The sequence below is a fragment of the Athene noctua genome, chromosome 16 (assembly GCF_965140245.1).
Source record: "Athene noctua chromosome 16, bAthNoc1.hap1.1, whole genome shotgun sequence".
Lineage (NCBI taxonomy): Eukaryota > Metazoa > Chordata > Aves > Strigiformes > Strigidae > Athene > Athene noctua.
This window is the reverse complement of record NC_134052.1, coordinates 2,450,515-2,477,378: the sequence shown is the minus strand read 5'-3', so window position 1 is coordinate 2,477,378 and position 26,864 is coordinate 2,450,515. Positions and strand designations below refer to the sequence as shown.

At 42.8% G+C, this 26,864-nt stretch overlaps 1 protein-coding gene across 2 annotated transcripts in view; it reads left to right on the top strand.

The window, feature by feature from the left end:
• The window catches only part of CHMP4B (charged multivesicular body protein 4B), a 28,436-nt gene extending 1,829 nt beyond the window's left edge, over positions 1 to 26,607 (top strand). The window contains exons 2-6 of one of the 2 annotated variants that reach the window (XM_074920081.1): positions 21,125 to 21,302; positions 22,043 to 22,157; positions 22,717 to 22,843; positions 24,157 to 24,164; positions 25,799 to 26,607. In XM_074920081.1, coding sequence (XP_074776182.1) covers positions 21,125 to 21,302; positions 22,043 to 22,157; positions 22,717 to 22,843; positions 24,157 to 24,164; positions 25,799 to 25,861 — 491 coding nt within the window. In that variant the 3' untranslated portion in view covers positions 25,862 to 26,607. Of the gene's footprint in view, positions 1 to 21,124; positions 21,303 to 22,042; positions 22,158 to 22,716; positions 22,844 to 24,156; positions 24,165 to 25,793 lie in introns of both variants that reach the window. The other variant, XM_074920079.1, reaches the window with a different exon arrangement.
• The last annotated feature ends 257 nt before the right edge of the window (positions 26,608 to 26,864 follow it).

The following is a 26,864-nucleotide window of genomic DNA, read 5'->3' as shown; positions in this document are numbered from 1 at the left end:
CGCTTTGGGTAGTGGAGGCGTTAAATTTCTTCGGAGGTGGAGGAAGGAGAAAAACCTGCCCATTCACTAGCCGGATTCTGGGTCAGACTAATTGAGGTCTCGCAGAAGGACAGGATCCTGAGGAGTAATTAAGGAGCTGTGAAAATGAGAAGGGCTAGGGATACTTTTCTGGTAGAAAACAAAACCTCTTTTTTCCAGAGGACTTCTGAAACTAGGAGGCTAACTTTTATTATTGCACTGCTAGGAAAGACAGCTAGTTATCTGCTACCTTGCTGGGAAGTGAGTTCCCCTCAGGACAGACCATGGGAGTGCTCATTTATTCTGGGTTCAACATGTCAGCAGTTGAGTTGTAACAAATCGCAGTTTTTATATGCAGTTGTTAGGATTTTTCCCTGTCTGACTTCAGGCTGTTTTATAATCCAGAAATTATCTAATTTAATGTGAAGTCACTTAAATCCATAATTTAAGTGAAAATAAAAATGTTAGTTTTGCATGTGAAAGTCTGTCTTTTTGGTGGAGATACCTTGATATAGTTGAAATATTTTAAGTACAACTGAGCAAAAGCTAATCAACTTTTAAAAAAGCTTGAAGAATCCTTAAGCTTTCTTAGTTCTCCAAGACTTAGACATTTTACTCGAGATTTCTGTACATCCCTGCTGTTCATAGAGAAGCATACTGTGGATGGTGCATGTGTGTCACGCTCAGCTGGACCATCGTGCTGACGTTAATGGGAGCTGCTGTGGTAAAGCTGGCAGAAGAATGTATGTGTGTGCAGCAGTGGGGCAGGGAGCTTACCTGAAAGCTTAAAGCCACCTTGGAAAACCTGGAATGATATTTTTGTTTTCTCAGAGGAAAGATGGGTGTCTGGCACACTTGGGGTAACAAAAGGAAACGTTCTCCGCTCTCCAGCACACTGTGCAATTGTTTGGGTGCCAAGCGAGCGGGGTTTCTGAAGGCTCATTGACTAATTCCTGCAGCTCTTCTGGAGTCTAACGAAAGCACAGAAACGCACAGGCCTCTGGTTCCTGTGCCTGCCCCAAGCACATGCAGGTTTCATTAAATTATGAAATCATTATAGGTGTGTATGTTTCATAATCTGCATCTAGGATATCCAGGCTGTATAACCAGACAACTCCTCATGAATCTCTGAAGTTAAAATGAGTAACTATCTGGTATAAAGTTCCTTAGTCAGTGGTGTTTCTTAGCATGGCATTGCTTGCAACTTTCAATAAAAAGTTCCATTTTTCAGAGTCTTCTCTTCTGGCTGCACAGATGTGGCAATTTTATGATCACCATGCCTTCTGAAGGAACTCAAATAATTTTGTGAACTCAAATAGTGATTTTTTTTTTTTTTTTTTTTTTTTGTCTTTCACTCTACAAATCCCTTCTCATTAGTCCATAATATCGAAATAGCCACTGGGGAAGGGAGAGGGCAACAGTCTCCAAGTGTGAAGGCACTTATGTTGCCTCTAGAGCATGATAAGAGACCAGCAGTTATAGCTTTAATGTGCATGTCATTTTTTGTCCATGGGATGAAAAACTGCAGAGGAGAAGATTGACCATCTTTAGAAGGGTTTCTTGAAAAGATGCAAGCTAATATTTCCTTTTCTGGGAATAACTTGGGTTGTGTTTTGTTTTGTGTTCTCATGGAAATGTTCAGCCTATTCTTTTGAAAACGGTATGTGTCCTAGTGTTTTATCTTCTTCCCATCCCCCCCTCAAGAGGGTCTTCAATGCTTTCTCTCTGGCTCCTGAGTAGTGGACTTACTTCCCTCAGTGAAGTTAACGGAATTAGCAGTAGTACAGCATGGTCAGCCAGTATCTTACTGGATTTAAAATCTGTCCTGAAAATAAATTTTACTTTAAGAAAAGAAGTCCACAGCTGTGAGCTTGATTGCTTGGAAGTACTGTGCTGCTGCTGCATCATTTTATTCTGCTCCAGTTTGTCAATATGTCATTGTTTTATCAAGTCTGAGATATTTTATCAGACACTCAAACTTCATGAAACAAACCAAACTGCTAGATCTTGCCAAGGGTTATGAAGTTCAGGGGCTCAGTATTCAATTTCAGCATAGCTCAAGCTGATCTTAATCACTGCTGCTCCAGTTTTACTTCTTTCCTTGTGGCTGTTGCCTGTTCACACAAAGCTGAGCTATCGGAGAAATAGCGCGCACACACACAGAGAAGCAATGGGTTAATTCCTAGATCTGTGACTTCTTTGGGTACTTTTGGAAACCCAAAACTCAAGTTATGTCTCAATGTGAAGATTACAGTAGGGAAAGAAACCTGACACTGTCCTAGGGTGCCACTTTTATAAGCAGTCCACTCTAGAGTTTTGATCCAAGGTGAATCAATGCAGTTATGTTCCTGTCTGCAACTACATTTTACCTTTTTGTTAATGAACACCAGAACGGGTGAAAAGCTAATAGCATGCCACTATGCAGTAAAAATATTCAGGCTTTATCAGGAGACTGACATTTCATGGATTTTCTGTCAACTCTGATTTCTGTTACCTCGTGGTTTTCTTCTCTGATGTCATAGTTTCTCTTTCACTGTAAAAAAATATAATGCTTTTTTTTTTTTTCAGCAGTGGTGTCTGGGTACACAAAATGGATGCAAAACCACTGCTAGGTTCCTGCTGTTTAATGTAGCTTCTTCCTGGAAAGAGAATGTTCCTATTCTCTGCCCTGCACCAAAACCAAACAAACAAGAAAACTGGGTGTAGGCTGAAGCCAAAAGCCAGGATTTTATGCCCATCTCAGGTTCACAATAGGTCACAGTGCTGCCACAGGTAAGTCAGTTCAGCTGGTTGATCGGATGGAAAAGTAACTGTTTACCATCCCCCTACCTTTTTTTAATCTGTCACATCGGTCTGCTGATCTGATTTGCCTGTTGCTGCAGGGTTACTGTGTCTGGCACCAGAGAGGAGACAGAACTCCCCCTTTCAGTCACAGCTTAGTCAACCTGCCTGAAACGTAGGACGGGTGCGTGGTGGTGTGGCTGTGGAACTGGCACCAGCTGGTCTTGAGTGATGTGGCTGCCGGAAGCGGTGGTGCCTTGTCCTGCCTGTTTCTCTTGTGCCAGTGTTAGCATTTGTGTGGGCAGTGCATGAATTGGATTAGTTTGCTGATCCAGCCAAAACCTAACTCTAAAAGAAAACAAAAAAAAAAAAAAGTTATTTTGTGCGCTTAACCGCACAAATGCTAGAGCTGGCAGGGGAGGGAGTCAGGAATGTCACTGGAAGGAGGAGGGCAGTTCTGCCCCTCCTGGCAACACTCCCCTGCCTGGTCAGCTTAGAGCTACTAATTACGATAAAATCTGAGGGTGAAGTGTGATCTCCCACCAAGCGGGCCAGCTGATCATTAATTAAAAAATAGAAGCATGCCTGCATGATGGCGTGGACATTTTTGTTAAGAAGTGTGAGTGGTTCAGAATGTTTCAGTGATCCGGGATTCAAGGATGAGAAAGCTGCAACCTCAGGCCTGGTTACGGGCAAAGACTCGGATGACCTGTGACTGTGTCTTAGACGTTAATGCATTGCTTGCGAGCGTCTTTTGGAGGTCCTGCTTGACATTTGGCAAGAGAAGTGATCTTTGCTCCCAGAATCAAATAACATGAACCAGGTTTTGTTTCCATGAATCATAAAGTGCTGATGCAGGGGAGGCAGATGTCCTACAGCAAATGCTATCCAGCCCTTCTTGTAGTACTTCAGTCTGCTTTTTCTGTGTTTTAAGTCATAGTCTAGTGTAAAATGCATCTTTTGAGTTCCAGGTGCTTAACCGTAGTCCAGGGCTTCAGTGCAAGAGTACTGACAGCAGTGCTGGCCTATGTCCTTCATCTTCCCTGAGGCTGTGTTAAGCATTAACCACCTGGCTTGAGAAAAGTGTGATATTTACTGTTTTTAAATAGGTGTTTAAAAACAAGAGGAAACTTCTAGTTTGTAATTCTGCCCTACCTATGTTTACAGAGCCTTTTAAGACAGATTGCTGTAGTATAGAACAGCTTGTGAGGAATGGGGGGGGGGGGGGTGTTTCACAAACACTTTTTAAAAACGGCTTAAAAAAGTGGCTTAAAAACGAAAAACCCTGTGGTTCTGCCAGATGTGTTTTGGTAACTGTATTTGATGCAGTGCATCCTTCCTCTGTTCTTGTTCTCTGTCAAGCCCTGTCAGAAGGGAAGCCTGGTATGTGTGCAGCCACTGACTTTGTGTTTATTACTTTTTCTCTCCAAATGTGTTAGATGTTGGATTCTAGTATCTCATTAATTACCAGGCTTAGTTACTGAACCCTGATTAAGGCCTCCTAGTGCTAGCTCAAAAACGTAATTTGCGGGTGATGCAAATTGTTGATTTGGTTTAACCCTCTTTTACTTACTCATACTTGTGCAGAAAACTGCCAGGTTGTTTCTTGCTGGCAGAATTTGAGCTGAGTTGTGCAATGTTTATCTGGACCAGGATACTGTTGGGCTTTGCGCTTGTATTATTCAGGTCTCTTTGTCAGTCCCTTCTTGCTGCTTCTGACTGGGTTCTGCTAAGATCCACGTGCTCGTACTTGAGCATCATCTGGGCTATGCAGCAGGATCCCAGCAGGACCTCCTGGGACGCTGGGCATGGCTGGGTGCTGTGCACTGAGGTCTGCTCCGTGGTGCAATCTACAGTGCTGCTCTGCAGACAGGTCAGTGTAGCAAAGGTGCTGCACTGGGCTTGGAGTTAAAAGCGATCACTACTCCGTACCTGGCAAATCTTGATGCTTCCTGGCCTGAAGTGATGCTGAAGGACATGGCCATGCTTCATTGCTGAGCAGGGGGTTAATTTAACATGAAGAAGAGAGGGACAGTGTCACATCAAGAGGAGCCTGCAGCCAGTGCTGTCCAGGAAAAGTTTTTGTTGTTGCCCAGACTGTTTTGCAGTTGTTCTTTGGCATTCGGGGATGACCTGTGTTAGGAGGGTACCATCACCTCACAGCTTGTGCAGACTGTGTAGCCTGTACTGCTGGCCTGAGTGGATGCCCTTGGGAGAGCTCTGCTGCAGCTGTGTGTGCCCAAGTGCCTCAGTGTCTCCTTTTCTGGTAGCTCAGCTTCTCCTGCCTGCACACGGTGCTCTGCTGGGCTCCTGGGCACTTGGACTAGCTGGGGGCAGCAGCAGGCTGGGGGATGTGCTGCTGGCACTCGCTGAGTCTAGCTAGGAAAAGACCACTGTGATGATTTTGGCAGCTTTTTTCTCTCCCCTGTGAAATCCCCATCTGTTTTGGAAAAAACTGAAAGTTGTTAACATTGCCCTTTCTGGGTTTTTTTGAGGCAGTGTGTGCAGCTTGTTCCAGAGGCTGCATGGGATGTGGTGCGAGCAGGGAGGATGTGGCCTGACCTTCTGCAGGCAACAAAACTCTGAAAGAGTATGTGTGGGGATTGTGGGATTTAAAGTAAAAGCTTGCTGTTTACTCACACCATTTAAAAAATGGATGATTTTTACAAAACTAAAAGTTGGAGCAGCTCACATGCTTTAACCTGCTTTCCATGAAGTTTGCAGTCAGTGTCCAGCAAACTGGAACTCCTGACACGAAGTGCCTGAAACAAAAAGGATGCAGTTGGAGAATTCTTACATAGGCCACACGTCAGATGTTGATAGACCTATGCCTTTTCCTCAGACAAGCCAAGGCCACAGCATGTAGCTGATAAGGGGGTTAGTTCTGCTTGTAATCATCCTGGTTGAGTCTCCGAGTAGAAGCAGTGTTACAGTTGCTGAAGATGTTGGCAGATGCTGGCAGGACTGCTTGCAAGGATGTGGCCAGGTTGCAGGTGAGGAACCTTCCTCATGGCCAGTACCAAAGGGCAGTGACACAGCCACAGTGACCTCCCGCTGGTGGGAACACAGGAGAGCAGAAGACTCCCCATGGTGAAGCTCAGTGCCTGGCTGCAGCAAAGGCAAGAATAATTCTGCTTGTAATGTCCTTGCAGTTGGGGCCCCGGTTGAAAAAGGTCTGCTATGGCTTCCTCCAGGTTCACTGTTTAAATGAAGCCTTGCCAATAACTGCTTTTATAGGGGCTAATACAAGTATAGGATAATTATACAGACAGCTGTTGTATTGTAACTCTCAACTGATTGACAATGAATGATGGAAGTTTGGGGTTGTCCAAATAACCGCAATAGCCATCTCTCTTGCATGCACTGGAACGTGCATGTTGATCCAAGTGTGCAGTGAGCGAGGGCTGAGCTCAGTACAGACTTCCATGAGTGCTCCTTTTCCCAGCCTCTGCTCCTGCAGCCAGCTGTCTCCCCAGCTCCTTGCCTTCCCCCACATAAGGGGAGTCAGGTCAGCAGGTGTATTGGCACAACTGATGGTCCATCCCGGACTGTGCTGTTCCTGCTTGCGGGATCGTATCTGCAGCAATGACCAGGTAGTACCACCTTCCACTACAGCTGCTTTCCAGACAGCAGTTGCTTCAAAACAGAATTGAAGAATAACAGGTCTCTGTGCCTCAGTCCCTTATCCAGTAAGTCTCATGTGTTGAAGTCAAAAGTTGGTTTAGGCAGAAGGTAAACTGAGAGTCTTGGTAATGTGATCACCATCCTGCTGGCCCAAACCCCTTGAGGTTAACCTGAGAGTGACTGTGAATTTGGCCGTGCATCTGCATCTTGAGCTCATTTGGATACCTGCTGCCATGTTATTCCATGTGTGCAAAGACTTGCAAATATAAAACCTGTCTTTTTGGAGTCATTACATCTCCCCTGAAGGCAATACCTTAAGAAAAAGGCTTGACAGCATCCCCATGGTGGGCTCAGCACGTGCAGTGCCCTGCGAGGAAGCTGAGTGGTAGAAAGCCTCTTCTGGTAAGTGCTTCCCTGGCAGCACCATCAGTATGAGACAAGGGCTGCAGTATCTGCTTGTTGTTAACCCCAGCTCCTGGAGCTGATGATCCCTGCCTAAGAGTATGGGATTGCCATTAAAAACTGCAGTTCAGTTCTGCCCTTGAGACGTACTGCAGTGTTGCCAGGTAAGTGTCTAGAGGTTGATTCAAGAAGTACAAACTTTTTTTGGAAAGTAATTATGGTTTCTCTTATTTGCTTTATAACTTTTGGGTTTCTAAAGTTTTGTGTTTTTAACTTTTTCCTCTTAGTCGTTAGTGTTGGAATATAAGCATTCATGAAAAAAAAATTTTTTCACATCTCAAAAATAGCATAACTTCACCAGATGATAAGTTAAGAGAAATGCTAAATATTATGACAGCCTCAGTGAAATTCTTAGACTTGGCAACACTGTTAATAATAATTGCCCAAAGCTGGAAAATGCATGATAGATTACCCAGGCAGCCACTTGCTTCATTCCCCAAGAAGAGAAGGTCTTGAAATGGGCCACTTAAGGGTAGGATCTTCTGAGTTTTATGACTTAATCACGAAAATATTGTTAAGCATAGAGAATTCTGTTATTTGGGGTTTTTTTCCTGTGAGAAAAGAACATTTTGAGATATTTAAAAAGAGATACTTCTGATCTTGTAAAGCAGAACCTCTACCTGATGCATTTCTGGCTGGGATTCAGAGGAAGATTACAGGTTTTTTTCTGGAATTCTCTTTAACAAGGTAACTTCAGCAGTCACAAAATAAAGAAGAAAAACCATAAATAGTATTTGCAGGCTGTGAGAATCGCAGGGAGTCCTTAAGATAGACTTTCTCTTAAGTTTTTGTTGAATTCTGAATAATTATCTCCTTTTATATACATATAAAATTCTAATGTGAAATAAGGTGCAGATTTTTAACAGCAAAGTTATTGGGCAGCTTAAAAGGGTAAGGGAGGATAATTTACTTCAGCAGCCTTAGAAAATACCTAGTTTTATTTGGAAGGAAGAAATGTGTTGGGCAAATCAGTTTTGGAGGTGCCTTGCAGTCCCCTGCCATCATCCAATGACATGCAGGACCACAAGAAGGAAACACTGAAAACTGGGAAATACAGTATATGCTCTGTGTCCAGAGGGTGGATCAGATTTAATGCAATGGTTTGAAGCATTAGGCCTAGGTGATTTTGGCGGGTCCAGTTTTTCTTAGGCTCATTGTAGCTCCTAGGTGGAACAAGCCTGTTGTCTACTTCTTTGCAACTGGGATTTCTCTTTCCTGGTTTGGGCTTCAAATCTCTCTGTAGTTGACATTTTTTCCTTTTTTTGTTTTGTTTTGTTTTGACAAAACTGTCCCAGATTCACTCAGAGATTATTGACCAGAGGATTATTGACCAGAGGATTGTTGCCTTGATGATCCACGGGCAGAGGAATCAACCTCCATAGCTGAAGGCTTGCTTCCTTTCTCCACTGTTGCCTGAAGGCCAGGCCAAGAGGAGGTTACTCACTTGCCGGTTCTGCAGCCACAGGTGCAATATGTGTCCATCTGTAACTTTCAGCACGGGCAAATTAATCGCTGCTTCAGGAATAAATAGCACAGTAATCATGGATTCTAACTCTTAGAAACAGACTTTCTGCACTCCATATGAAAATGGCTGCTTGTGACTAATTTGTAATAGGAGCATGACAAGGAAGTACGTTGTGCTTCAAGTATAGCTAGCTGCCTTAAGCCTCTGATCTGGGATGTGGAAAAACATCAACAATTGCTGGTGCAAAGGTCGGGTTGACGCTGATCAGAGCACTGAGCAGTGCTGCAGTCAGTGACAGCGTGAAGGTGGTGATTACTGTTTTGTTTGGCTACTGCCTGTATCAAAGCTCAGATTGCTGTTGTACAGGATGCTTTTTTCTTTTTTTTTTTTTTTTTTAAACCTTTGTGTATTTATAGATTTTTAGATGAGGAGTGCTTATTGTTTAGTTTAATCTCTTGCATAATAGACTGAATGTTCTGGCACTACTTTGCTTAAGGGGAAGTTGTAATCTTGTGCTTTAAATACAGGTAGGACAGAAACCTTCTCTGCCTGGGTTTAGATGCTTCAATGCAGTAGTGTTAAATCAGTCACTTCATTTCTGAGCTGGGAATAGAATCACAGAATCGTCTAGGTTGGAAAGAACCTTGAAGCTCATCCAGTCCAACCATTAACCTCACACTGACAGTTCCCAACTCCACCAGATGCTCCGTGCTGTGTCAACACTACTCTTCAACCCCTCCAGGGATGGGGACTCCACCACCTCCCTGGGCAGCCCATTCCAACACCTAACAACCCGTTCTGTAGAGAAATGCTTCCTAATATCCAGTCTAAACCTTCCCTGGCGCAACTTGAGGCCATTCCCTCTTGTCCTGTCGCTTATTACTTGGGTCAAGAGACTCATCCCCCCTCTCTGCACCCTCCTTTCAGGGAGCTGTAGAGGGCCAGGAGGTCTCCCCTCAGCCTCCTCTTCTCCAGACTGAACCCCCGCAGTTCCCCCAGCCGCTCCCCAGCAGACCTGTGCTCCAGACCCTGCCCCAGCTCCGTTGCCCTTCTCTGGTCACGCTCGAGTCATTCAATGGCCTTTTTGGGGTGAGGGGCCCAAAACTAAACCCAGGAATCGAGGGGCGGCCTCACCAGTGCCGAGCCCAGGGCTCAGATCCCTTCCCAGTCCCTGCTGGCCACGCTCTTGCTGACACAAGCCAGGATGCCATTGGCCTTCTTGGCCACCTGGGCACACTGCTGGCTCCTGTTCAGCCGGCTGTCAATCACCCCCCAGTTCCCTCTCTGACTGGCAGCTCTCCAGCCCCTCCTCCCCAGGCCTGTAGCCCTGCTGGGGGTTGTTGTGGCCCAAGGGCAGCCCCCGGCATTTGCCCTCAGTGAAACTCCCCCAGTTGGGCTCAGCCCATGGCTCCAGCCTGTCCAGGTCTCTCTGCAGCCTCCCTGCCCTCGAATAGTTGTGTCCCTTTGATGATAGGGTTTGGGAACTTTACTAGGTGTTTAGTAGACAGACACAGAAAGATAAGTGGAGGACTGAGACTGAACTCTGCTCACGATTCCCTGCTAAAAGCACAATAACTGAGAGAAAGGCACAGGAGGCTGCTGTGAGCTGCTGTCTGGGAGCCATGCTAGAGACATGAGGCCCTGACACCGGGAGGAAGTGTGTGATGACTTCAGACATTCAGCCTAAAGTGACTAGACCTGTGCATACTCTCTAGACATTACAGATCTCAGTAGGTGATCCTCATGGGAAAGGAAATCATGCTGCTTTGCACTCTATTAGCCTTGGAACTGATGTGAATTTATTTTTAACTGCCTCTCTCTCTCAACCACTTTCACACCGTGATGCTTAAAATCAAACCTGACTTCTTGGACCTCTGGCATCTTGTTCTGTGCCATCCACTTGGCTCAGTGTAGCTAGGTATTCAATGGAGAACTAGTTAGGAATACGCTTATGTATCAGCTCAGTGGCCATGCTTTCTTTTTCCCTTTTCAGTCCCTTGTATGACGCCTGCATGTTACTGTCTCTGAAAGGTTTTAAATTTCTTTTCATGTAGAGAAATCTCAGTAACATGCGGGATATGGGCAAGGCTTTGCTGTAGCACAGGAATGGTAGGAAGTATTTCCAGAACTGGAAAGAGCATGAAAAATTGAAGTGCTAAGGCTTGGACAACTGGCCCAAGCCAGAGCTGACCTATAGATGAATCCTGTATATTTTATAACTGAAAACCATTGTTCTAGTAGGTATTATACTAAGTTGTAACAATGCACTTCTGCTGATGTAAAAAGTGCTAAAGCATTGAAGTACTGAAGCCTGAACAACAGGCCCCAAGCTGAAGCTGCTAACTTAGTATGTAATCATTAAGAAAGTCTGTAAACTCGTTAGTGAAGGAGGCAGGTTAGACAAAATATAATCAGGCTTGAGGAGAGAATGTATCCAACTTCCCTTGTTTAGCCTTGTTCAAGGCTGAGAACCCCAGTATCAGGCCTTGTTGGAAACTCCCTTGGTTTCCCCCCCTGAGCCCTGGCCAGGCTTTGGATGGAATCCCACAGGAGGATGAAACCAGAAATTTTCCGCTCAAAACAAAGGTGCCAGCTGTTTTGGCTGGTCCATCTCTGGTATATAAGGCTGGGCCCGTTTGCAGCGACTTTGGCAGCCTCACCTACGGGTGGAGGCACCGCGTAGGATTTCCCACTTGCCGGGACAGGGTCTGCAAACCCTCGCTGTGACCGGGGCTGCCCCGCGACTGCGGATCTGGATGATGATAATATATGCAAGTGGTGATGTACTTTTCTTAATCTCCATTCTCTCTCTCGTGTAGTAATGATTTAATGCATTACTCTATTTTTGCTGTTTCCTGCTTTAAGTGCACTATTCTGCTTTTTCTTACTGCATGTTTTCTGTATTACACTGATATCACTAGTAAAATACGCCTGCTCTTTTCACTCTGGTGTCTGAGTTTAATTGGTATCCTTAATCAGCAGAACAAAAATGCTCAGACAGAAGCTTGCAGGATGAGGGTGCTCTCTAGCTGTTATATCTAGAGTAGTTACGTGGTTTTGGAAATACCCTGAAAGGTTTTGGAAACACCCTGAAAAGGTGTGACCTTTAGGACCCTGAGTAGAGAATTAAGTCACTGGCTTCTGCATCTTGTAAGAATGCCCTGGTCTGGGACAAGCACTGCTTGGTATGTACTGCAGGTCTGTTGTGGCAAGGTACTGCCTGGATGCTTTTCTACTGGGTTTGGCTGAACCAACAGGAATATTCTTCGGCTGGTTAACGGTTTCTTGAGCTAGCAAATCCCTGCAGAAAGATACTTACTCAAGGCTAAACTCAATGGTATGAAATAAGTTTGGTAAGACTGTAGTGGGATTTATATCTACCTTTTTATCTGCTTGTAGCATTGGAGGATATTTTGTGAATTGCTTTAAATCATGTTTTGGCTTCTTAGGATTTTTTTTTTTTGAGCTATTATAGGCAGTTTGCTACTTCTCAATAGAATGAGAGGAGCAGTTGCTGTCTGAGATTAAGCTACTCTGCTGCATGCAAGGCAGCCAATTACTTCTTACACCTACTGGTGCCTCTTGTTTATCCCATTTCAAGGACAGTGAGGATGTTGTTTGTGATGAAATTTGCTGCTGAGGCAAGTGCCAGGAAGATGGAATGGTATTTTCAAAAGCAGCAAAAATAATGACACTTCTTTCTGTTGAGCAAATTATAGATGGATACACAATATAATGTGCAAGACAGTCCCCCGGTATTAAGTTGATTATCTCAATCATCTCTAGTGTCTGGGCTTTCTGCTAGAGGGGCCAAGAGACCCCCATTTGGGAAGCTCTGCTGCAGCTATCTTACACTATTTGTTTTGGCGTGGCTGACATTTGACATACAGTATTTTTGAGGCTGCTGTGGAACTTTTTCATCCCATATTAATATAGCTGGTGTCCTTTTGCAGTGGTATCTCTGCTGATGCCATTTCTTCTCTCATTTGCTAGAAAGAATATAAGAATTAGATGTGAGATTAAGTTATTTTTTCCCCTGAATTGGAGTAATCAGAGCTGTTAACCCATGTGTCTCCCTCTGGATGAGAAGTCTCTATTTTAGGTATCAGTGGGATTTTTAGCAGATTTTTGCAGAGGCAAGAGTTGGATGGGCAGGAAATGTGCACATTGTGAGCCACCAGTCGGGACAAATTCTCTGGGTTCATAAACGTGTGGACCTTGGGGTTCATAAACCTGTAGACCTTGGTACAAGTGTGATTTTGAACTCAGTGGAACTCTTGAACAACTTCCCACTTGTTCCCAGTGCTCTTTGAAGTAACTGGTTCTCCTGCTGCTCTGAAGTTGAGGTGTGTTTTTGCTGGCAAAATTTGCAGTTGCAAGTATGTAGAAAAAGAAGTCTTAAGTTCTTCCTTGGTTTTATCTACTAATGTATAATTTTCTGCTAATGATATTTAAAAACATTAGTTCAATAGAATTGCTGTATGCATAGATATCCTATTAACAGTACTTGTCCTACAGGTGTATAAGCAGTTCTTATTTGCAGGAGGACTGTTGATTTTTAATGAAATCACTGACATGTTCATAGTCAATTTTTCCTCTCTGAACGTGGTACTGTGTAGTAAAATTGTATTTTTATTATCCTGCTAGCTTCTTATCACAATGAACATTTTTCTTATTTCACTAACAAGCTGCTGTAAATATTGCAAGGAAAATCTTGACTTAAACCAGCTCTGTTAATAATTTGCTTATAAACGGGTTGTAATACTTTCAAAATACATAAAATTAAATTCTTACATATAGCATTTCATGAGAACAAAGTGAAATTATGTGGGTGAGCAGTCATGCTTTTCAGACTGTGAGTGCTGACAGAGGAGGATAGTCTGGCTAAATGACTCTACTCTTTTCACTTCTGAGTGTTCATTAGTCAGAAGGAGCAGTGACTGAAAACCATAACCTGCTTATCAGTTGTGTTGGAGGGCTGGGTGCTGCCGTGGTAGGCATAATAATGAAACCCTTGGCTGCTTGTTATTCACTGTGGTCCAGTGGCAAGTGTAAAGCTTCTGCTGGAATTTCTAGGGGGGACTACCATAGAAATTTAAATAAATAGGAAATTTAAAATGATAATTGCAGTTCATCGATTGAAGACTGTAAATAAAAAAAAAAACAAAACCACAAACCAACACACACCTTCCACCCCCCCAAAAAAAAGAGGGAGGAATAGCTTTTTATGTATTAAAAAGTTTGAGTTCTTAAAAAGGCTGTAGAATGTTCTTCAAATGTACTTTTATACATGTTTTTACGTTCAAGTAATTGAACCAGTCCAGATTTAACTGGTTTTGACTTGGCTGCTGTTTTACGGGACTTGTCCTCCTCTCTGGAAGGTGATGTTTTCTTTGTGAGAATTTCTGTGTAAAAAGGAACTACAGAGTTTAGACACTGATGCTCATTAACACTGAGACATTTTATATTACTTTGCCAATGGAAAAGAGGTAATAAACTATTTATATCAGTTTTAACTGGTCAGATCTCTCTGGTGAAATCTTTATGAATAAAAATTGGCTCCAACATCCCAGTTGTAGCTGATAATAAAGACAACTAATATATCAAATGTCATATGGAGAAGATAATTTTGAGCCTGCTCACCATCTCCTAATGGCAGGAGTCACCCAGTTAGTTTTAAATGTATTGCCTTTAATTTAATTGTAATACTAGATATATAAATGCTTTTTCCCAGTGCATACTTTATGTATTCTGGTGAAAACTTTACTGAAATTCAAATAAAGTATGACTAAGTTTTGTTATCTGCTTTTTTTGGAGAATATTTTAAGTGCATGCAATTCATAATGCACATTGGACTTACAGGCTAAAACATGCACTGTGCCTGGTGAGGTAGGGTAGGGGTTGGAAAGGTTGTCTAAAATACTGAGTGTTTATTGGCAGGAGCTTGCTGTCATTTTGTGAAAACTAATTTCCCATGTAATCAAATATTTTTACTGTCATTAGGTCTGCACTGATTCACTAAGTGAAGGTTATCTTACATGTTAATTTTTTTAATAGTAAATGGTTCAGCAACTGCTGTCTTTTCCTCATGTGCAACCTCTGGGAGATTTGAGCTAAAAAAAAAGGGGGGAAGAGGGGTCAAGAAAAAAAATCTCCCCCTGAACCAGCCAGTGATTTGAACTGGTACTACTGTTTTTATATGTTATAGGGATATTTCAAGAGTAAGTTAACCACCCAAAGGCAGGATGCTCTGCGAGGGGAAAAGTGGAGTTACTGAGTGACATCACTGGAGCATCGCTTCTCACCGAGGGAGGGCTGCTCATGGGACAGTGAGTGCTGATCAGGGACACTGCCCATCATTTTTCAGTACCTGTTTCTGCTGTCCTTCATTGCAAGCCCCATGCCTAGGACCTGGGGAGGTTTTTATACAGAGTGGTTTCTGTCAGCTCTGTGCAGAGTAGTGCCAAGCTGAGTGATCCTGTGAGAGCTGCGCCTGGCCCTTACTCACTGACTGCCACAAACCAGATTTACCAGCTGTGTGCTGAAGTAATTAGTAACATGTAGAGATCATAGTTAGGATCTTTCTGTGCTTTATTCTGTATAAAGGCAGATATTTTTCTGTATAAACGCAGATATTTCCATAAGAAATATGCAGCCACAACATGATGGGAGCAAGCGTCAGTCATTTGTTTGGAGCCTCTTGAATATCAGGCACTTTGCCAAAACTGCTGTGAGAGTCTGCTCAGGGGATCTTGTAATCTTGTATAGATTTTTAGTCGAAGATAAGGAAATTGTTACACTGTTGGAAAACTTAGATCAGCTGTTTCTAGAAAAATGTGCTGGTGATCTCTTTAGCAACAGGTTCTGGGTCATGAGCGAACTCTGTTTTGGCTAGGCTAGAGGATAAATGCTTTAAACTTAATATATGGTTACAGGTCCTGCTGAAGCAGTTCCACAGCAATTGAAGCTGGGTAGTAAATTATGTTGCCTACTTATGTAATTACTATCTTAGAAGCAGTAAAGGCATAATTAGAAGGGTGTGGGTCCTGAGGACTGCCTCTTCCATGGCTGCCTAATGTGATAGCAGTCTTTATGAAGAGCAGAGGTAGGCTGTGTTACACTTTGACTTCAAACACACATCCATTTCTTGCATGTGTGTAATGCTAGAGGACATATTTGTAGCCTACGGTCTCTTTCATATTTATTTAAAATTCTGGAAACTGATCTCTTTTTTTGAGAACAAGAGCCAATGTTGTTCCCTTCAGATTAAGTATTTATAGCTTTGACTTCAATGACTACTTAATAAAAATGTATTACTCTGGCAGTACATAAGATTTCAGTAGGTATTTATGCAGATGGTAAAGACTTTTTCAGGAAAAAAGCGGCACAGCTGCTCAACAGTTTTCAGAAATCAATGCGTAAATAGGAGAGTAGAGATAAAGTAGCTGTAGACGAGAAGAGAATCACCTCCTTGGATCTAACCTCTGTCAGGTCCCACCACTCCATAAAGTATGTAAAGTATGAATGTAACATATGGAAAATTTAATAAAAGACTGTTGCTGGTCCTGCATTTCAAGCAGGAGTTTAGGGTACTTCTGCCTTGCCTGAGCCCAGTTGGGTAAGCCCCTTGGCCCTCTGCAGAGGTCAGCATGGCTCCCATTTTGGGCCTCTGGGTGGGTCCTTACTCTAGAAATTCCTTGTGAGCTCTGAGCTGTGGGTATTGATGCTCATCAAAAAATACCTTGAAGTTGGGAAATCAGTCCTGAGAGATGGAAAACTGACTTAAGTGTAGTGGTCTTAAATAAAACCCATGATTCTCTGACAGAACATGCATTTTTATTAACTTTTTAATAAAATTAGATGCAAAGAAATTATCTTTGTGATTTTTTTTTTTTTTTTTTTCTAGCTGAGACAAATACCTAGCAGTCTCCACCACCCTGCATAGAGGGCAGGGGCGTGGGAACATGGCACAGAGCATCCTTCTCCGAGTTGCATTTGTGTCTGGATGCGGGTGCCTGGGAGCATTCCCAGAAGGGGCACCATGAAAGGACTGCGCTGCCAATTGCAACAAGGAGAATCCTGAATGTCAAGTGCAAATCCTCTTCTGTGGGGGGAGGAATATGGGAAGTGAATGTGAGTGACCTAACTCACTTAACTTGGTGTCTTCTTAATTTAGCTTAATAAAATCTTCTAGTTAGAAACAAGGACTTTACATTGAAAGTTAAGCAAGGAAACACAGATGAAAATAAATTGCAGGAAGATGCGATAATTTAATTTGAGGTACTTAATATCTTGTTGTACCTTAGTTCTTCTAGCTGCAAAAATTGCAATCTCTTGTGTAAGATTTTATTCAGTGCAGAAACTCATTTATCACTTTGATGTTAATTGATCTGTGCTAAATATACATGCTGAACTATCCACACCCAGAAGCTTTATGAAGCTTTTAGTTGCTGGGGCAGTGTATCAGTCCTTACTCCTTTTGGGTGACTGAAACAGGCATTTCACAGAACCGTCTAGGTTGGAAAGGACCTTGAAGATCATCTAGTCCAACCATTAACTTCACACTGACAGTTCCCAACTACACCTTGTCCTTAAGTGCTAAGTCTACCCAACTCTTCAACCCCTCCAGGGATGGGGACTCCACCACCTCCCTGGGCAGCCCATTCCAACACCCAACAACCCGTTCTGTAAAGAAATGCTTCCTAATATCCAGTCTAAACCTTCCCTGGTGCAACTTGAGGCCATTCCCTCTTGTCCTGTCGCTTATTACTTGGGTCAAGAGACTCCTCCCCCCTCTCTGCACCCTCCATTCAGGGAGCTGTAGAGGGCCGTGAGGTCTCCCCTCAGCCTCCTCTTCTCCAGACTAAACCCCCCCAGTTCCCCCAGCCGCTCCCCAGCAGACCTGTGCTCCAGACCCTGCCCCAGCTCCGCTGCCCTTCTCTGGCCACACTCGAGTCATTCAATGGCCTTTTTGGGGTGAGGGGCCCAAAACTGAACCCACTCAGCGAGGGGCGGCCTCACCAGTGCCGAGCACAGGGCTCAGATCCCTTCCCTGTCCCTGCTGGCCACGTTCTTGCTGACACAAGCCAGGATGCCATTGGCCTCCTTGGCCACCTGGGCACACTGCTGGCTCCTGTTCAGCCGGCTGTCAATCACCCCTCAGGTCCCTCTCTGACTGGCAGCTCTCCAGCCACTCCTCCCCAAGCCTGTTACCAGCCTTTCTACCAGATAGTCCTCAAGTAGGTACAGATGGGCACTGTGGCCATGGGCAGGTTAGTCCTTGCATTGGCCTTATGGAGAGGAGGAGAAAATACAGATATCTTCCTTGGTCACTCTTGGTCTGAAGGAGTTAGAAAAGCCACAAATCCACAAATTTTTTAAGTTTTCACCTGAGACAGGGCAATTCTGAAAACGAGCATGTTTATATTCCTGTTCCTAGGCAGGGGTCTGTGTGCCAGGCTTTTGACTATAGCAGATCTGAGCATGGTGGGTGCTTGGCTAAGAGACCAGCAGGAGCTGGAGGAGGTTCAGCAGGCATTTGGCATGTAGCAGTGCTGCAGCCTGCACGCAGGTGGGTGATGAGTACCATCCTCCGGATCTTGTGGGGGGATCCCGGCTTCATTCTGCGAGGTAGAAGATTTTGTACCACACTGTTGTAGAAGTAGGAGCCTTGATCTGTATATACAAATGAGAAATCAATCGAGGAAGGGATTTACAGGACAATGAAGGCTGGGGCGTGCAGTTCTGGAACACTGAACTGGCATGCATGGAAATGGGAGGGATAGGGTTACCCAACAGTCCCAATAAAAACTCCTGATCACAAGCTTTTTTACAATGATGCTTGCAATGTTTGGTGTCTGAGCAGCTTGTTTTAAAACTACATAAGCATGAAATATAGATAACCTGTAGCTATTCTCAGAGAAAGTTACAGTGGGAACTGTACATAAACTGTAGTGCTTTATTTGGCTTTGTATAATGGTTATAAAATCTCTGGTTTTGCCAGTAGTTCTCCATGATGCACAAAATCCTCAATAAAGATTGTCTTACCATTGTCTGACACTTCCCCAGCATCTGTCACTATACAAACACAGACTATTAACAGTTTTATCCTTCTGAGTAAAAAAACTTTATGCATCCTCAATTAAACCATTAACACAAAATTAACCAGACTAAATGTATCAGTAATGTGTTGATCATCACTTTATGATCTGGCATAAAGCTGGAATGTTTTAGATGATACTTGTGTTGTGCTTCATTCTGCAGAGCAGGCATTGTCCTTTGTGTTACTCGAAAACCCAGTCCTGTTCCCACTCCTGTTAAAGGAGAATGGGTGTTGGATATCCCCAAAACAGGGGGGAGTTCACTGGTCGTTGGAGTGAAAGTCAGTGAAGGGGCTTTTTTGTGTCTTTGGCTTCTTTTGAAACAGTTGAGGTGACTGTACTTTTGTGGTTTTGATCATTTCTGCTAAATCGTATCATATCACAGAGTGGTTTGGGTTGGAAGGGACCTTAAAGATCATCTACTTCCACTCCCCCTGCCATGGGCAGGGACACCTTCCACTAGCCCAGGTTGCCCAAAGCCCCGTCCAGCCTGGCCTTGAACCCTTCCAGGGAGGGGGCAGCCACAGCTTCCCTGGACAGTCTGTGAAAGGGCCTCGCCAGTCCTAGTGAAGAATTTCTTCCTGATACCTAATCTAAATCTCCCCTCTTTCAGTTTAAAACTGTTACCCCTTGTCTGATCCCTACAGCCTCTGACCAGGAGTCCCTCCCCACCTCTCCTGTAGCCTCTCTAAGTACTGGAAGGCCACTTTAAGCTCTCCCCGGAGCCTTCTCTTCTCGAGGCTTAACAGCCCAACTCTTTCAGCCTGTCCTCACAGGGGGGTGCTCCAGCCCCCCGAGCATCTTTGTGGCCTCCTCTGGACCCACTCGAGCAGGTCCGTGTCCTTATGTTGGGGGCCCCAGAGCTGGACCCATCACTGCATTACAAATCAACCTGAGCTACTTTGCATGCTTGGCAATGTTAGCTGTACCTTCCAAAGTACTTTTTTATTCTGTAATACATTAATGTAATTTGAAAGTAATCAAATACAGCATATTCATAACTAGTTGTAGAAATGAAGATATATGTAGGGCTTCTGGATGCCAGGATGTTATCTTGAAGGACTGTATAGCTTCTCAAGATGGCATCTGACAAAATACGCAGAGTGTCTGCAGCCTTAATCTGCTTTTAGGAGAGGAGCTACTTTGTGTGTCTTACAGGAACATACTTATCATGTCACAAAGTTATCATCCCTCTAGTTGGGGAGATAAGGGAAGCCGACTGCTGTCAGGCTTTCCTACTCCCATCTAAAAAATCTGCGAAGGTTTGAAATAATGTCTTTTAGAGATTTAAAGCCTTTATTTGCCACTATTCCTGGTGCATGTGACTGAGCTGTGGCGAGGACCAGGATGTTGATTTGTATGTAGCAGAGCTAATCCTGTGTCATGTGAACTGTTTTCTGCTGTGAGGCTCACAGAGATGAGAGCACTGAAGAAAGGAACTGTGCATGTGGCTGAGTTCAGAAACCAAGAGTAAGGCTGGTAAGACAGAAGCTTGTGTCCAAGCTGGTGTATGATGTGACCAAGACTGCTGTGCAGTGAACAGGTGTGTTTGTGTCAGGAGGAGGTGTAGAAATGCCACGAGGGGAAGCTGTGCTCGTGCCTTACTCCATGTGATCCCTGGTGTTTGTTTGTCAGCTGGCACTGCTCAGGGCTTGGTGTACCAGTCTTGCCCATGCCGCAGCTCCTGCCAGAACTTTTAGCCACAGATGGGCAAGATTATATGTAAATCTAGTTTGTGTTCACTGTCAGTGTTTCGGGCACGGGTGTGCACCCGTAGTCTGTCAGGGTGTCTCGGGAGGAGGTAGCTGTTGACCAGCTGGCTGCATACCTGTATGGGTGGGGGATGCTGAGCGCTGCCGAAGGAGCTGGAGAAGCCTGGCTGTGCGGCGGGTTGGACCAGTCCTCCTGCCATCCCCGTGGGTGTGGGACTGTGTTGGTGCTGTCATGGGTGGGCTCCTTTTGCAAGAGCAGGCACTGTACAAGTGCTTACGAGCAGTAAATTGCTCAAACCAATCTAAGCGATGGTATCTCTTTTCTCATTTCTATCAGTAGAGACTGTTGTATGGACAGTACCTTGTGGTAGGAGTAATAGGAAACATGCACACAGCTTGTTTATATACAAATACTTCTAGTTATGTACAGATATGTGTATTACACAGCATTAAGTAGCAAAGCTGAAGAAACATTTGTCTTGCTTTGTATTTGAATGAACTGCTTCTCCCAGCCGCTGCACAGGAGTTCAGCTGGCTGGTGGGGACCTGCCACAGCATTGTAACCTCATCTGACAGGGGCTGCACCGACAGCTGTGCCTTGATGTATTTGAGGTGTTGGTGAGCAAAGATGTTTTTAAGCTTATATGTTGAAGCCTGCTGTTTGTAGCATAGTCTCTGGTCTGTGGTGTGTTACAAGTGACTGGACTACCAGTCCCTGAGTTGCTTTCGACTTGCATCCTTTGTGTGATGGGCAACGAACAGTTGGCATCTGGCCACCTTTAACCGGTTTTGTTGAAGGGGGCAAACACAAGTGTTAGGCAACTTTATCTAGGAAGAAAAGTGGACAACAAACAATAGAACATGCTAAATATTTCTCTGTGCTGAGTAGCATTTGGTACAAAATACGAATGGCTGTTTTGGGAATAAATCTCACAAATCCTACTCTTTTCTTTGTTGTTCAGCTGCTCTTCAGGCCCTAAAGCGTAAGAAGAGGTATGAGAAGCAGCTTGCACAGATAGATGGCACGTTATCAACAATTGAATTTCAGAGGGAAGCCCTTGAGAATGCCAACACTAACACTGAAGTGCTGAAGAATATGGGTTTTGCTGCTAAAGCTATGAAAGCTGCGCATGACAATATGTAAGTTATTCCCTTCTGCCTCTTTCTGTAGGACCTTTAGTTTATCATTTGTTTGAGCTGCTAAATGCCAGTTGTTTCATAACCAAAGGTAGAGCTAGAGTAGCAAAATCGTCTTTTAAAAGGCTCTAATTTAAATAAAAATACTAGATATACTTCCATATTGAACAAAATATGTATCAATGCTTTTTCAGTTTGCCACCATTTTATAAGGCACAAACCTGCTGCCTTTATCCAACAGAAGGCTCACAACAGTGTAGTCTAAAGCACATGGGAGGATGCACCAGTTACAGATTCTAGTAGCAGCAAGAATTTTAAGCCACCAGGGGAGACTTAAACTTCTTTCTGTGCCGTGGAGTTTGTGTATGTAGCAGTAATTAAAGGTAAATTGTGTTATGGGGATGTTTTACTTGCTCCAAAAGCAAATATTGTAGATGTAATATTGCTGGATCAGGGAACAGAGCAAATTTTTATTAATACTAGTAATGCAGAACAAAACTTTCTCATACAAAGTCTCTGTATATAACTGCTGTGAGCTAAGCTTTTAGGGAAGTAAAAAATACACACATCGTTTTGTTGAGACCAGGGGGATAAAATTCAGACTTGCATGCAAAGTATATTTTGGGAAAGAACCTCTTAAATGTCACTATGGTGTGGCATTTCTACAGAACCCAAGAAGTACAGTCTTAAGTGTTGATTGGGAAAGTGCCTGATTGTGTTGAACTTCTTCCTTTCTTTTACAGGGATATTGATAAAGTAGATGAATTAATGCAAGACATTGCAGAACAGCAAGAGCTGGCAGATGAGATTTCAACAGCCATCTCAAAGCCAGTAGGATTTGGGGAAGAATTTGATGAGGTATGTTTTAAATTTGCTTCTGTTTATATCCTAGAATCATTTAGGCTGGAAAAGACCCATAAGATCATTGAGTCTAACTGTTAACCTAACACTGCCAAGTCCACAACTAAACCATGTCCTTAAGCACCACGTCTACACTTCTTTTAAATACCTCCTGGGATGGTGACTAGTAGGAGATCTTTCTTTTAAAATCTGCATGTTGCCTGTGTCTAGGCATAGTACTAGGATATAAAATCTCCCCTAGAACTTGTTCCTAGCTGTTCCTATCAGTGCATACAGCAGCTGTGACTCTGACTTTATGCTGAGAATGGTCTGGATGCCCTGATCTGAGATGTTTGGACTCAGATTTCTTCTCTTCACTGCTTTCCTCTACCCAGCTTCCAAGAGATCATGTACAGGAATTCAGATGAAGAATTACACTCCTCATCTTCTCAGTTTGCTCTGATCATGTGTGTTTAAACTATTTTCTTTAATAATATGACCAGCTAAATCTGCTTGCTAATAAATATGACTTAAAGTTTCTTCCTTTTTTTTTTCCCTTCCTTCTTTAAAAACCTAGGATGAACTCATGGCAGAACTAGAGGAACTAGAACAAGAAGAACTAGACAAAAACTTGCTGGAAATAAGTGGTCCCGAGACAGTACCACTACCAAATGTGCCCTCAATATCAATACCATCAAAGCCAGGTATGTATGGATCTTTACCAGAAACATTCTGAGTTCTTAACAAGTATGCTTATTTAACTGCCAGCTCCTCAGATTTGAGAGATCTAGCTGCAGGTGACACAGACATTTTGCTTGAAATTGCTTCATGAATCACGAATTACATCTAGTGCCATTTCTCTGTGGGGGTAACCTGCCTTTCATAAGAACCATGAAAATTAATAGCTATCATGGGAACTGTTATTGTCTATTCTAGTGCTACCAGTTTATGTGCAGGATGGGTGGTGCTCAGGTAGAGTGGAGATGTGGAGAGAGGAAGCCTTCTACCAGTTGCTGCTGGCCTAACAGGAGAGTAATCCTGACAAACATACAAGGCTGTAAAAGGGAGTGGAGAGTAAATTAGCTCTCAGAATTAGTCCCAGGCTGGTTCAGATTCCCATGCTGAACCATGCTTCCTTGCTGCTGCTTTATTTTTTAATTCGATCCCTGCTTTCCTGGCTTTTGGGCAGAACTAACAGCAGAGTCCCCTCTTTGGGGACAGCTGTTGCCTCCTCTGAGGTTGGCACGTACTCAAGCCAGACAGTACCAGACTTAGGATCATCCCAGTTTTAGAGCACTAGGAAATTTTAGTTAGTGTGATGATTTTACATGTAGAATGGACAAGAAATATCCATATTTACACAGAGAGTTCAAAGCTGCTGTTAAATCTGAACTGATCGCTCTTCTATCAACTAGAAGTGATACCTCATGAAATACTGTTGAGTTGGAATACCTCTGGCATGCATTAATGGAATATGAAACTTTATTAGCCAATTTTGCTGAATTTGCCTTAATGTATTATGAATAAATTTTAGATTTTTCAGCTCTATTTCACGTGCTTACTTAGGAAAAAAAGGTTCAAAAAACTAGTGGATGAAACAGTCCCACTTGGTCAGTGTATCTGTAATCATCTTGCTGCCTTTCCAGGCTTGAAAGGACCTGGGAAGCAGCTGACACTGCCAAACAACAAGGTTCTGCTTTAGGTGGCACACTGTGAAATTGGCTCCTTGTGCATTATAATTCTTTTATTTTGACATAATTGATTTTGTGTTTTTCTAGTTGTGTTCTACTAGACAGAATTACTGACAAGTGTTGAGATGAGAGGAGTGAGTTACATCAAAATATCTCAGATCTGAGACTATCTAGATTCAGATCCGACAGCAGGAGAAATAGATTAAATAAACATGTGCATTACCATTTTATTTCCTAGCAAGTTTAATGAGGTAAATATTATTTGGGTATGGACATTAAAACATACTGACTCGAAACTAATACACTTTTTTCATTATATTAGGTAGTAGTGACTGTGCATTAGTAAGAGGCACTGTAATTGTGCATATACTTAAGCAACTATACAGCAAAAGACTTATGCAGACATAGCACTTCCTAAAATAATAAAAATTATTAATGTTTTTGTAGTGAAGGCTATGAGTATAGAACAGTGTTTTATAGGATTTATGTTAAGTTGCTTTTGGATGGAAATTAGAATTTCATTAACGTATTTAAATGGCTTGCTACTTTTTACTTAAATAAAACTGCCTCCAAGACCAGCATTTGGGAAACCCTGGGATTCTGGGGTGGCGGTGGGTGGGGATTTTGTGTGGTTTGTTTGTTCTTTTTTTCAATATAAATTGGTTTTCATTTAAAATTGACTTAATATACACTGGGATTAAAAGTTTCCTTCTGGTCATCATGGGTTGGATTCTCAAAGAGACTACACCTAACAACTCAGGGACATGCTTAATGTGTTTTTTGGAAAGAAGTAATGTGTCTTCTGAGGTAGAACTGACTATTACCTCCTTTTTATTCATTGAATGGAAAATGATCATGAGCTTTCTTGCTTTTCCAGTTCTCAGGAGCTGTCTGGATTTTGACTTAATCAGTCTGAATGAGAAATTTTTTGCTGTTGCCTGTCAGCTGAGTTGATGTCAGAAGACATTTGGGCAAAAGCTGTTTTTGTTTAATGGAGACTGGAAGCGCTTAATATAGAAAAACAAATTCCAGACTTGTACAAATGATAGCTCTTGAGTTTGACTTAAAGCTGACTCAATTCTCTCTTACATAAATGTTTCCTTTAGAATGACACAAACCATTTTGAGTATGAGTTATTTGACTCTTTTTTTTCCCCCTTTGAAGCAAAAACACTGTCTGAAGAAATGACATATTTTTTTGGTATTTTCCAAAATGATTACAGCAGTTTCTGGGTTAAAATCTTTTTGCTGAGTTAATGGTTTTCATCTCCAGCAACTGGGCTTGTCACATTATGACAAATAGCAGCATTTGCTCCCCTGGAAGGACCAATAATGATAACAAGGCACGTCCAGCCAGCTACTAGTGAGCGCAGCAAGAGGAGGGGGTAACTAGCACGTACGCAGAGCTAGTTAGCTCTTCAGCCCCTTGGTGGGCTTGAACTGGCACAAGAGTTGGGGGGCTCCAAATTTGGTATCTGGCTAGACTGAAACACAGTGGCCTCATTTGTTATACTTTGAGGACTTAATGACAGAAAAAGGAAATTACGTTTTTATGGGAGAAAGACATTTCTTTTACTGGAGATATCAGACAAATTTCTGCAAGAAACTTTATCCCTCTGAGAGGGACTCAGAAGCTGAAGGCTTGGGGTCTTCTGAAGGCTTGGTGGTTATGGGAGACAACAGACACCACTGGAGCGCAAGTCTGAACTTCCGTGCATGTTTGCATTCTTCCCATGTGAGCTATTGTCTTTTTCCACTTAAAATGGTAGTGACAGAAAGTTTAGCCCATACTGTTTTTTTCAAAAGGCATCTTTTCCTTTAGAAAGGTCTTGTATATTTTTTTTTCCTCTACTGCCGTTTGGTGCTTCATTTCTTAGTTAGGTCAGAGGCTTCTCTCCTGCAAAGAATCGAGACAGAGTTCTGTCAAGATTCCCACTCATTTGTCTTCTGTTAATATTTTGCAGCCAAGAAGAAAGAGGAAGAAGAGGATGATGACATGAAAGAGCTGGAAGCTTGGGCAGGAACCATGTAACCACAGCAGTAACTGGCTGGAAAAAGACTTTGATTACCTATTCTGGGTGCAAATGTGTTGTGTTGAGGAGAAAGCATAAGCAAAATGTCTTTATCTTTAATTTTAACCCAAAGCAGTGGGAACTGCATTGCTGTTTTCTGCATAGCATGGTCTGCACAGAGGAAAGGAAGGGGAGCAGGGGGAATTGCCTGCAGTTTATACGGTTGAATTTCTGTAAAAAGGTATTTGCAAAATCAAACATTCAGCTTTTGGACTGTGCTACTGCCACTGCTGGATCTTCATCTTCAAAGTTTGGGCCATATTGAATTGAAATAAGCTGAAAAACACTCTGTGATTTAAGTCAGTTTAAGTGTGTCTAGAAGTCTTGTAAGGCATTTAAAAACCAGGAAAAGTCGTAAGCCACCATCGGCTTCTTACTGTGTTTAGGTGCAAGAATGCTTTAGGTTTTTAGTTCTTTGCAAGTTATATTTATATCCCTTGACTGATGTGTGGCCAGCCTTGTGTTTGTCACCGCAACAACGTAGTCACTATTCCCATTTTAATTGGTGATAATGATTTGCAATTGACAAATGCTATCTTGGAAGTAGGGAAGATTTAAATTTCAGTTGTACATTTTTCTACATAGCACTACAATGTTTATTGCTTTTTTGTGATAATTGATAACCCATTCAGATACATGCACACAATTATTTTAATTAAGAAACTACTATGGATTGCACTGTATTAAATATCTTGATTAATTTTCATCTATGGCTACTGTTGTCAGTTCTTTGTGATGTTTAATTTGGCTGTAACAACATGCAGTTTGGCCTCTTTCTGCATGAGTGATATGAACTCTAAAGCTAGCTGAACTTGGTTGTGTGGCTGTAGCTTAGTTGTATAAAACTACAGTCTTAGCTAAGCAAAATTGCTGGAGGGCTGCTATAGCTGTTTTCTTATTGTTAATAATATTCTGGTCCACCATGTCAAAATCCCCACACTAAAGAGAAATCAGAGATGAATT